This window comes from Protopterus annectens, chromosome 3.part0 (assembly GCF_019279795.1).
Source record: "Protopterus annectens isolate FY-2018-M chromosome 3.part0, PAN1.0, whole genome shotgun sequence".
In the NCBI taxonomy this organism is placed as follows: Eukaryota; Metazoa; Chordata; order Ceratodontiformes; family Protopteridae; genus Protopterus; species Protopterus annectens.
In genome coordinates this window covers 942,788,793-942,801,030 of record NC_056731.1, presented here as the reverse complement: position 1 = coordinate 942,801,030, position 12,238 = coordinate 942,788,793, and the positions used below count along the sequence as shown (strand labels likewise).

Here is a 12,238-nt window from a genome sequence, read left to right as displayed (position 1 = left end):
GTCTCTTGTTGCCTGAAACTGAAAGATAACATCCTTTTATTACATGGCCATAAAGCAATTTAAATTTTTAGCTATTCTTCTGAAGTTAACTTCTTGTATTTTAGTTTCCATTGTTAAAATATATACATCTAGACAGTTACAGTTGTGTATATACATTTCTGTTCTAATCCAGCAGGGTACATCTTTAAGCTCAGTACTGTACAAACCCTGTTCAAAAAACACCTCTGTACCAGCAGTTTGATATACACATAACATATAGTTCTAATACATTTGTAACACAAGCATATGAAATCATGTTGATATTCACAAATAACATACAAAACTGATAATAAACAAAAGACTGTTGAAAAACAAAAAAGCAGGCATCGTTGACACAAAAACTCACTGTTTATTGACAATAACGGTAAGCGCTTTCATCGGATATAATATTCCAACTTCTTCAGCTGAACACTGGGTTGTTGTGTCCACAAATAACATACAATTATTTATAAAATTCCAGATAGCTGGGCTGACCATATCTCCTTTCGTGACAAGATCCAATATAGTAGCCCAGGAACTTAGGCTGGCCTCTGAAACAAATCAAAGAGCGCTATAAATATTTATTTATTTAGCTGGGTTAGGAACCTTGAAAACAATTTCCTGTACATTTATTTACAATGGGGCCTCCTATTTTGAACCAACTGACATTGCCAGTATACTTGCAAACAAAGTGAGTGCCAATTTCACCCCTGATACTTCTAATTGAAGCCCTGAAATGCAGTTACTTATTCCCCCATTCCCCTGAATATCTCTAAAAATAATTTACTGAAAATGCTAACCAAGACCAAAAGTATTTCCTCCATGGGTACTGATACTATAACATGCACTTGCAAACTCACTCCTCAAACTGTTTTAAGTTTAGCTACCAGTTTTATTCCTGATGAGTAAGGCACAATTGTGATGATGTCCCCCATAATGGCGATCTTACAACTGATCTAGGTAATTACAAATTTATCAGCCTTATTAAGCCTCATCTGCAAAGACATGGAATGAATTATAACTGACTTCATAATCTGTGATATCAATAACTTTGTTAGACTTGACCACCAACAGCTTTGTTTTAGTGAAGGGTAGATTATGTCTGTTTAAACTGTTAAAAACTTCCTTGAAATAATTATGGATACTGGCTATACAGTGCACGTGGCATATCTTTACATGACTAAGGCCTTTGACACCATTTCCCATGCCAGCACCATGCAAAAGATAAATGCTTTAAAAATCAACCCATATGTCACAAGATGGATAGCAAACTGGCTGAAAGACTATGCTTGCATATGTTGATGAAGCATCTACAACTCACAAAGTATGAAAGTGTCTGTGTCCATCAGGACTCTGTGCTGGGACCTCAAGCTAAAAATGTCTGCAAACAACTGCAAACTGAAGGTCATTAAATCACCATATAACACTCAAACCTCTAGAATGAGCTCGCTCTAGTAAACCTTTGGTGTGCTAAAAATGTAGCATCATCAATTTTGGTAGACAACCTTTCCTCTCAAACTTTCTAGACAACACACTTCTACAAAACAAAATGTGATTAGGGACCTAGATACTCCAGATGACAGTTCCTTCTCTTTGGACCATCGTGTAATGACAGTTAACAAGAAATTATTTTACTTAGATAAGCTAATTGCCAATGGAACATATCAAAGGTCTGAAGAGGTAATCGCTCACTTATACTCATCGCTGATCAGGCCAGTTATAAAAGTAAAACACCTGCTTTGAGTTGTATTTCACTAAAACATATCTAACAAACAGAAAGACTCCAAAGATTCTTAACAAAATGGATCACAGACCTAAAGTTCCTGAGCTCTCAAGAAAGGCTGTAAGTTCTCTCTCTTTAATCAGTGTCTCACACTTTTGAGGGAAGATATGTATCTCACTAACAGAGCCGTAATGAAGTTCCAGCACCAACAGCATTAAAAGAATGTTATTATTCTTACAAATATACAGTAAACTGAAACTGTCTTTCGGCTTTTCCCGGTTAGGGGTCGCCACAGCGGAACTCCGGTCCGCTAATGATTGGCAGTAGATTTTTTTACATGCTGGTTTGCTGGGCCTAACACACAACCTTCAGCGAAGGAACACCCTTTCACGCATGTCGACACACAGAAGATGCTTTAACTGAGAATCGAACATGCAACGTCTAACTGTGAGGCGACAACGCTACCGCAGCACCGCCACCGCAGTAAATACAGTCTTCTTCTTTCGGCTTTTCCCGGTTAGGGGGTGTCACAGCGGATCACCTGTCCGCTCATGACTGGCAGTGGAGTTTTACAGTGTCGAGTTGCCAGCCCAGCGCCCAACCTTCTACAGAAGGCACACACACACATGCACTCACACCTAGGGCCAAATCCACCTACAGCAAGTCTTTGGGATGTGGGAGGAAACTGGAGCACCTAGAGGAAACCCACGCGGCCACAGGGAGGACATGCAGACTCCACACAGAAGGCACCCCAGCCAAGGATCGAACCAGGGAACCTCTTGCTGTGAGGCGACAATGCTAACCACTGCACCACCGTGGCTGCCCCACTGCAGTAAATCCAGTATTAGATCTAATTGTTTTTTTTATTCAGCATCTAATTGTTTTTTTTTATTCAGCATTTGTTAACTGAACCACTGGTCACTGGACTTTTTCAACACAACAGCACAAGTAAATTAAAATATATTTCCAATTTAGTACCGCTAAAGCAACATGCAAGTTTTGGGGATCCAAGAAGAAATTAAAGAAAAATCTACAAAAACACAAAAACATGCAAATTCCAGAAACTGAAGGGAGGACAGGACTACTGTTGCTGTGAAGCGGGTATCTTTCAGCAAGTCACCATGCTACCCATCTGTATGTCTAACCCAGAAAAAAATAAATTAAAAAAATCAATCTTTTTCATAAATTACAGCACACCTATTTAAGACTAGCTGCCTGAATCCAGTCAGTGATTCATATAGTAAAACAACCAAACCAAAGTTTTCACATTCCAAAAACAAATTACAACTGTCAAAAATATTTCACGGTGTATATCAATAGCAACCAGATTACACATTTCTCATCACCTCATGGTTTTATAGAAGCATTGATAAATGCTATCATGCATATACACCCATGCATACTTACTTTAAAAGAATAAAAAACCTAAACATTGACTAAATATTGAAAAAAGTAGACACATGCACCTTTAAAACAATCTTTTTTTAGCAATGGGGCAAGCTCAACTGCATCTCCCATGTGGAGGTCAACTCTGGCACTGTAGTGATCTTGCACAAATGTCGACCTTTTTTTTTTTTTTATCTACGAATGCATGTCAACAATGTATATGTCAGCCTTAATCATCGTAGACTATAATTTACATACATCCAGATTTTTTAATCTGTAAACATTAAGAATCTTCTAAAGTGTGTTAATACCACTTTAAATCCATAATCATATTTCATAAACACTTTGCTTCATTTTAAACAGAAGATGGCACCAGACTAGCTAATCTTTAGAAACTATTCCCAATTATCATCCAAATTGCCAGCCTTCAGAGACGGTACGAGTCCGAGTCCTTTGTTACAGTATTCCTTCAAATATTCTCAAGTATATTTCCCAGACTCCCTCTCATTTATTTGACATTTGTTGACTGGGATATTTATTTGACATTTGTTGACTGGGATAATCTGGACAAAGACTAAAATGATGGGGGGGACAAATGGGGACAGATTTTAAATATTGCTCTTACAAACTTAGAACGTTGATAGAATAATAGGTTTTGCATTAGCATGAATTCTCTGAAGGATGTGGAGTCTTAAACTCAAATGTTTGTCATTATTTTAATGACTTCAATCCTCAGCTATTTGCCAGAAAAGTACAGGGAACACCAAAAATATGAGGCACAAATCTGGACATTCAATCAGACACACACACACACAGACAGACACGCACACACAGACAGACACGCACACAGACACACAGACTCTTTTGCTTTCATGCAAACATTCACTCACACATGCAGACAGACAGACACACACTCATACAGGCATTCACTTACCTTCAATCAACTGCTGCTGCTCGCGGCACCCCTGTGAGGAAGCCGTGGCTCCCCAGGGCGCTGCTGCGCACAGTTTGGGAACCACCGGTCTAGCCAGATGAGTGTTCTGCCCTGCATAATAAATGAAAATTGCTTCCCAGTACTATGGAACTTTACGAATGTATACCTCCATGCACACTTAAAGCATATACATGTAAAGCAATGCAGTGATCCCTAAAAATAATCATATAAACAAGAATACGCAAACAGCAATGCCTAAATGACCTAGATTACCATCAGAGTGGCTGGACACTACTTTACAAGTTTGTATTTACCACAAGCACTCGCATCCCAATCATTCCATACACCACCTGCTAGAATCTGAGCAGATTCTAATACCCTGTGTGTTCAAGGGCAACCCCCCCCCCACTCTATTACTTGTAGATACTTATTCTAAGATAAACGAATAAATGAAAACTTAACATATATAAAACGTTTTCAAATAAAACATTAAGTGGCAAGAAAATGGGAAACAAATAATACCAACTACAGTGAAACTTAGCACTGTTGTTCCTTTAATATCAAGACAAGAACTTCAGAAAAAGTTTATTTCAAGGTTACACAGCTGCGGAGAAAGGAGCAAAAAATGGCAAGATTATCTGCTCATATTGGAGTAGAAGGAAAAAAAGTGAGTGCTTGCTATGCAAACACTTCAGTTACACATTGTATTTTGTTTAGAAATGCTTATTATACATCAAATAATTGCAGTAGATAAACAATAAAGAAGAAGAGTTTAATTTTTTTTTTGCGAACATCAGTATCTGTCAGAATTCTGGAGATCAAAAATTAAGAATATATTTAAGAACATCTGCAGCTCCTCCATTATATTCCAACTCAATATAACATTAATACTTTACTGCTGACAGCTAAGAAAACAACTACTACAACAATAAAGATGAAAAGCACCAACATTTTCACTACGGCTGGTCATATTAGTGCTACATGAAGCACCTATGTAATTATAATTAAAACACCAATTTACAAAGAGACTACAACAGAAATGTACATTTAACTTTACTAAAGAGGATGACTGCTGTCTTTCTCCCCTTTAAGGTACTTAACTCATCTCCCTTTGGATGTGACCCTGGCTAGACTGAACTGTGAAGCATTAGTGTCCCTTCTAGCATCCGATATATGCCCTATATAAAATTAACAACTAGGACAGGCTTCACTTTTTCAACCAAAAAAAAATTTAAATAAATCATCTGCATTGATCAGAAAGTATTTTACTATGTTACTATGTGGGATGGGGGGAGAGATATCCCTCATTCCCATAAAAGGCAACAATCCATCTAGTGCAAACACCAATGTTTACAGAAGTGTTTAAGAAACAAGTATATAGCATACTGACATAAATCAAACATGAACAGAAGATACTAAATAACCAAGAAAATCAAGTCCAGCTTATTAATGTAAACAAACATTTGACCACGGTATTTTAAATTGCATGAAATAAATCAAATGTCCAGCTGCATTTCATCCATCTTGCTATTTGTGTTCTTTTTAATCATCTGGTGTAATTCTAGTTGTTCATCTAAAATAATAAAAAAAGCATCTGAAATATGTAGCTATGGCCCCCGTAGCCATCCAAAGTAATGCCAATAATGGCCATGGGACTCCTGATAGCACCAGCTGGGACCAGGAGTATAATATAAGGTGGAAAAATGTTCTGCACCTTTGAGTATTACTAACATTAGGGAATAAGAGGAAATTTAGACTTTTGATACAAAGACACTGGGTGAGGCTCTGCATCTAAAGCCATTATGGTAAAAGAAATGTGAAATGTAATAAAACGCACGGCAACATGGTACAGATGCAGAAATATTACAATGCCATTCTATAGTCCTGGTACAGTACCCTACATCAAACAATTATGGATGCAATTATCCTAAAACAAAACCAGAATGAAGACCTCACCTAGAAGACAGCACAAGTAATTGTAGGCCTCCTAGTTAAGTAAAAGAAAGATGAAACAAAACGTAGATGATCGCATGATATAGGAGAACACTGCATTTGGTTAAGCGTTTGGTAACTGTATGAGTGTTACAATCTGTGCCCTAGCTATTTTCAGGCATGACTTAAAAACAGTATAATAGGGTGGGCAATATATTAAAAGATAAACATGGTGGTATTTTTGAGAAATCTGAAGTTATAGGACTGCATAGCTAACAAGTATTAGTAATGCTGGACAACAGAAAGCTTGACTGATTGGTTCAAAGGTGGTAATGCAAGCAGGTGAAATAGTCAGAGGCAACAGAAGTGCAAAGTTGTTGTTTATGAAGGCTGTGAGGGCAACACAAGCGGGTTAAACAGGTGAAACAGTCAGAGGTAACAGAGGTGCAAAGTGTTGTGAAGGCTTTGAGCTCATGATTAATTACCAGACTACGGGGAGTTTTTACAGTGTTCTTGTTCTGTTTCAGATTTTTTTTTAAGAAAAATACAATTTTAGGTGGGTAATAATGTGGGTAATTCTGGGACAAGGAAGATGACTTGGAAAATATGCTAAATGAACCACACAACTAATGCTCACGTATATGCAAGACATACTGTGAAGAATTATATGGTATACAACACAAAAGTTGTCTACCAAATCTTAAATCATGTGAACACTTAATGGCAACACAAAGTACATCAGACATGTTTTCTCAAAGCAAAGCTCCTGACTTTACAGGTTTGTACTGATCTCATAGGTCCCTGCATCGTTTTGCATGTAAATAACAAGCTTTAGAGTTTGGTGTTACAAATTACCATATTATAAGGGTCCAAAAATTTCCATTTCCTAAAGAAAAATAATTTTTGTATGATTAACACTCTGCAAAATTAGCCATTTCTATTAGTTCATGCATTTAAGTTGTTTCAGCCTGCAACTATTTCTGTTATTTCATTTTAAGAATACATTTTCTGCAGCAGTTAAAAGTCTGAAAATATTTCTTCACCAAAAGCGGTCCCTCATTTTTCAGAGCTAATACCCCCCCCCCCCCTCCAAAAAAAAAAAAAAAAAGTATTGGTCAGAACTTTGTTCTTTCTCTCCTAAAACTGTCAATTTGGGGGTGAGAGGTGGTGGAATACACTCAATGAATAATGACACTCAGAGCAGTTAGAAAGTTAATTTTACTTCAGAAAACACCAATTCATACGCTAATAGGGGTTGTAAGGCAGCTGAATAGCGAGGCAATTTCTACCTTGCCAATACTCGCCCACAGATCTTTCCTCTCATTGCAAATTACCATATTATGAGATTCTGGACTTTGCAATAAAAAAGCATGATTTTTTGTAGGACAAGCCATATCTACAATCGGTGCAGAGTATGTTTCCATTCTTCACAGAAATAAAAGCCACTTTTTGTACGACGAACTACATCTGCAATCATATTTATTTATATTTTGTTGATTGAGATAGTCTCATCAGGCTAGTGGCCTCTTTTGAGGGGAGACCCATGGTGTTTTTTATACTACTAGGAGATATTTGGCCGGGCAGACTTCTGTACTCTTTCTGAAAGGTGCCGTGTATCTCTTACATCCACCTGTGCTACCACCAACTCCAGCAGATGGAGCCTCAGTTTAACATCTCAACTGATGGATGACACATTAATGGGTGCATCAAACCCTTAGCATACTGTCAGCTATTGATCTAGCTGGTACAGGAATAGAACCCATAACCTTCTACACCAAAAGCAAGTATATTACCAGTTGCGCCACTCACAATGCTAATAATTTTATTTCTCTTAAAATATTGATGCTATTAGCTTGAAAAGTTAAGTGTAATAAATGTGTGTGTATAAATATGTGCATATACACATCTATATGCATGTAAATTATATATATATATATATATATATATATATATATATATATATATATGCCTATACACACACACACATACACTTCTTACTATACACACATACACTGCCTCCTTTTCAAATGTCCACAATAAAACATATTTTCAGAAACATATAATTTCACAGCATAAACCATACCCAATGCTTGTGTTTAAATCAGGATTTAATTTCTGTGCCCACATTAAGGCTCACTCTTTACAGAATTTTTGTTTCGATCATTTCATATAGTATCACTGTGCTTCTGATACATAGGCTAATAGATGTGTACTAAGCTAATGGTCCAGGAGCCTTTACAAGTCTAGCTCCAAAAAATTGCCCACACACCGTCCCACCCGATGTTAGTTCACAACGCCCCTATCCAGTAGGGCAACCGGAATTATCCCTGGAGTGAACTGTTACCCATCTACTCGTCAAGATTTCTCTTGAGGGCCAGTGAGGTGCTCTGCTTGACATGAATGAGAAGCTTATTCCCTGTCCCTCCAGCATGTTCTGTTAATTGTGGTAATGAGGTTGTGATCTCTAGAGCGTGTGGCACAGGGGGATTGGGATTTCTTTAGGTGCAGCATTTCAAGTAGGGCCAGGTCGGACAGGGCTTTGTAAGTCAAAAAGAGATCACCACTAAGTAGACGATAAAAGACTGACTTGGAAGTCTGTGGGTCCTGTCTGTGAGCCAATTTGCAACCCACCTAATGATGAGTTTATCAATGATACCTGAGTGGGGAATGGTATCAAAGGCCTTAGCCAGTTCGAGGGCTGTATGGACTACCTTACCCTCATCCACAGCCTTGGTGACTGCCTAGAAGAAGTCAACCAGTTTCAGCAGGAAGGATGTCCCCTTGACAAAGCCAAACTGGTGGGGTCAAGAGTGTGGAGATTGCCTATGGCTTTGTTAAGCAGGTCCATGATGATGCACTCCATAGCTTTGCATACAGGACTTGTCAGGCTAATGGGGTGATAGCTCCCAGGTTTTGCAGTTGCTCACCCTTTATGAAGCAGAATGATTGTAGCAGTGTGCCATTTGTTAGGGACATAGCCTAAGGTAACTGTGACTGAACAAGGCACACAGATGTGGTGCCAGTTCGTTTTAGACTGTTATTTTTTTTTTTCTACAACAAGTAGCTGAAAAGAATTTTGTTTTAAAACCACAGGGTGTTAACACTTTCAATTTTTCCCCTGAAAACCCAACTGCTAAAAAAATTTGTGTGTGTGTGTGTGTGTGTGTGTATGTATATATATATATATATATATATATATATATATATATATATATGAATATATATGTATATGAATATATATATTATATAAATATATATATATATTCAATCAAGTGCATAATTCTATGCACTTATATATTCAATCAAGTGCATAATTCTATGCACCTTTAACTATCATTCAAAACAAAGAACGCATTACGAGTGACATCAGAGCAAAGTCCAAAAGAATAACTTTCGTCACTACAGGCAGGACTCCGCTTTAGCCAAACAAATAACAGTATGCAAATAACTTATTAAATATTTCGCAGAACTACTGGCCTACCTGTCTTACAGAGGTTCTTACAGGAGGACTTTCAATAGATGTAGTTGGAGCTGAATCATATACTGTGGCTGATGATTTTTTCTTAGTTCGTACCCTTCCAGTTGACATGGCTAACAAGCGATCTGAAATTCAAAGGCAACATATTATGTTAATCAAAATACTCCACGAACACTACATGAAGTGCAGCCCTACACATATGCTTTACACGCACACACACACACACAAAGGTTTTTAATAACTTAAACTCACAAGCCAGACAGCACCAGTTTCAGATACTCGGTTTTATGGGCTATATTTCGTAGCCAGGAAATAATAACCCGTCTTTTTTGTTGACAACACAGGATACCACACTACTACTAATAAACCTCTAGTATTATTGACGTGCGCTCCCAGATAGAATAGTTGCTGCCCTCCCTTACACAAAAAAAAAAAAAAAAAAAAAACTCGCAGGATAAACGTGACGTAATGGAGGCGGGGATACTGTGTTATGCTCGCGAGGCCAATTGTGTAGAAGTTGTATGGTTTGGTGTTTTATAGTGTACGGAAATTACATTGTTTCTTTGGACGTGATTGTGGCATTGAACGCGAATGTTATGTGACAGTATGATGGAATACTTTGTTGTTTGTTGGTGGGGGTGCTAATGTATTTAGCAATGGGCTGGAAAGGAAACTTTGTGATATATTTCGCCTTAGCTTTGGTGTAGTTGTACACTAGTGTTCTTCGATTTAAATTATTTAGTTACTTGAATTAATTGGTAGAAAACCGCACATTTTATGAAGAACAGACTAAAAATGTGATGTAAAAATGTGGATAGTTGAGAGGTATCCACATCTAACACAGTAGCTGGCTGATGTCAGGGATTTATTATTTCCCTTTCTGACGGAGAAAGCGGAAGTCTGTCCAAGCTGTCGGTTGCTGGAAGGAAGACTCGACTCGCGGACATACACACACACGGATTGTCTGCGCGCCGTTACCATATTTTACGGAGTGTGAATGCAAATTCAAACTAAACTGGAATACCCATAGAGGTGCCGAAGATGCTTTGGTGGCGGTGCCGAGGGGCATGTAGTCCCTGAAAAGGGCAGTTTTACTTTATTTTTCCCTATTGTGATAAAATATGCAAACATATATGTGTTGAATAGCTGCATATACGGCCAGCTGTTGCACTAAGGCTAATTTTCGCATACATTTCTTAGTAAAACTATAAAGAAACTACTGTCTCTCGTCATCTGTGGTGGTGCTGCGGTAGCGTTGTCGCCTCCCAGTCAGATGCTATCCGGTTCGATTCTCAGTTAGAGCGGCTTTTGCGTGGAGACATGCGTGAATGGGCGTACCTTTGTTGAAGGTTGTACGTTAGGGCCGGTAACTCGGCACGTAAAAAATCCACTATCAATCATTAGCGGACTGTGGCGACCCCTAACCGGGAAAAGCCAAAAAACACAACTGTCTCTCGTCACCCTATTCCAAGTGTTAATGAAACATGTACTATAACCTAATGCCTGGCGTTTGAGTATACCGTTAAAAAAGAATGCGTATGTGCTAAAAACCAAATGAGTGAAAGGAGGACGTAAATTTTAACAGGCCACGTCAAACACTAGCATCTGTTTGTTATTTGGGCATTGCAGCACTAAAAAGAGGGTGGTGAACAACAATTGTAATTGCTGTATGCCATGGACTGTTATGGTTTCAGTCTATTTCTGGTCATAGTTCAGACAACTTAATATACCCTTTATTGTGAAAGTGGATATAACAGGTTGGCAATTTCAAAATTCAGAATAAAAATTATACACTGAGCTGTCAACACTGTATTCAAAAATAGACTGCAACCAGAGTCCATGTGTTTGTTTCTTGTAGTATGTCCTAGACTGTTGGGGACAATAAATGCTGGTTTTGGAGTTTGATTAAAAGAATACACGCACATAAGTGCAGCCACATACTTTCCTACTTGGATCTGTATTATGAGTTTTCAGTCCAAATGTAGAAAATAATGAAATAAGATGCAAGTCTGCATGTAATCGTTTGGGGTTGTAGAAAAGTGCAGCTGTGTAGGTAAATTTACTAGAACAGTAGATGTTCAAATGATCCCTGCTGTAGTAGCTTGAGCTATGTATTTTATATCCTTCAAAGCTTCAGGCCACTTTCCACTCACCCAAACCATTTTCTTCAGCTGAGCTAACTAAAAAGACAGGTTTGGGCGCCAAGACCTTCACATCTTTCGGTAGTCTAGTGTAGTACCTCGTAGTTAGTTCTGCGCAGCTTTGGGGCATGCCCTTAATGATTGGCAGTGGATATTGAGGAAGATTCTGCGATATTTTACTTGAGGGCCTCACCAGATGTGCAGTAGCAAGCCCCGCCCAAAGCCCACCCCTGTGATTTGTCATTCATGGATATGCATTCCCTCCGAATGTACCATCGGATGTCAAAAAAGAAAACAAGCTCACTGACATGTAATATAAAAAGAAGTTATGTCTTACCATAACGTTCCATCTGTATTGTTGATCCTCATCCACTTCCTTACATATGGGTTACGGTTCCGATATCAGAACTGTGCCGTCCATATACCAAGCTCGCGCCAACGATAAACTCTCGAGCTAAGTAAGCTCTTACACATAATCCCCCTCTCCCTGTTACCTCAGATTGAGTTTGCAAGTCAGTAAAAGGTAGAGGCTATCTCTGGTCAAATGACCTAAAGAGAAGGATGGTGAGATCCACTAGAAGTCATAGGAGAGGGAAGGAGGGAGGGTCGTAATGAGTGGACGAGGA

The 12,238-nt window shown here is 38.4% G+C and overlaps 1 protein-coding gene across 1 annotated transcript in view; it reads right to left on the bottom strand.

Annotated features, from left to right (window-relative positions):
- The window catches only part of KDM1B (lysine demethylase 1B), a 1,151,880-nt gene extending 1,141,982 nt beyond the window's left edge, over positions 1-9,898 (bottom strand). Inside the window, exons 1-2 of the mRNA XM_044065274.1 lie at positions 9,724-9,898; positions 9,475-9,596 (exon numbers count right to left, since the gene is read on the bottom strand). Of these exons, the coding sequence (XP_043921209.1) occupies positions 9,475-9,582 (108 nt within the window). The 5' untranslated portion in view covers positions 9,583-9,596; positions 9,724-9,898. The remainder of the gene's footprint in view (positions 1-9,474; positions 9,597-9,723) is intronic.
- Between the last annotated feature and the right edge of the window lie 2,340 nt (positions 9,899-12,238).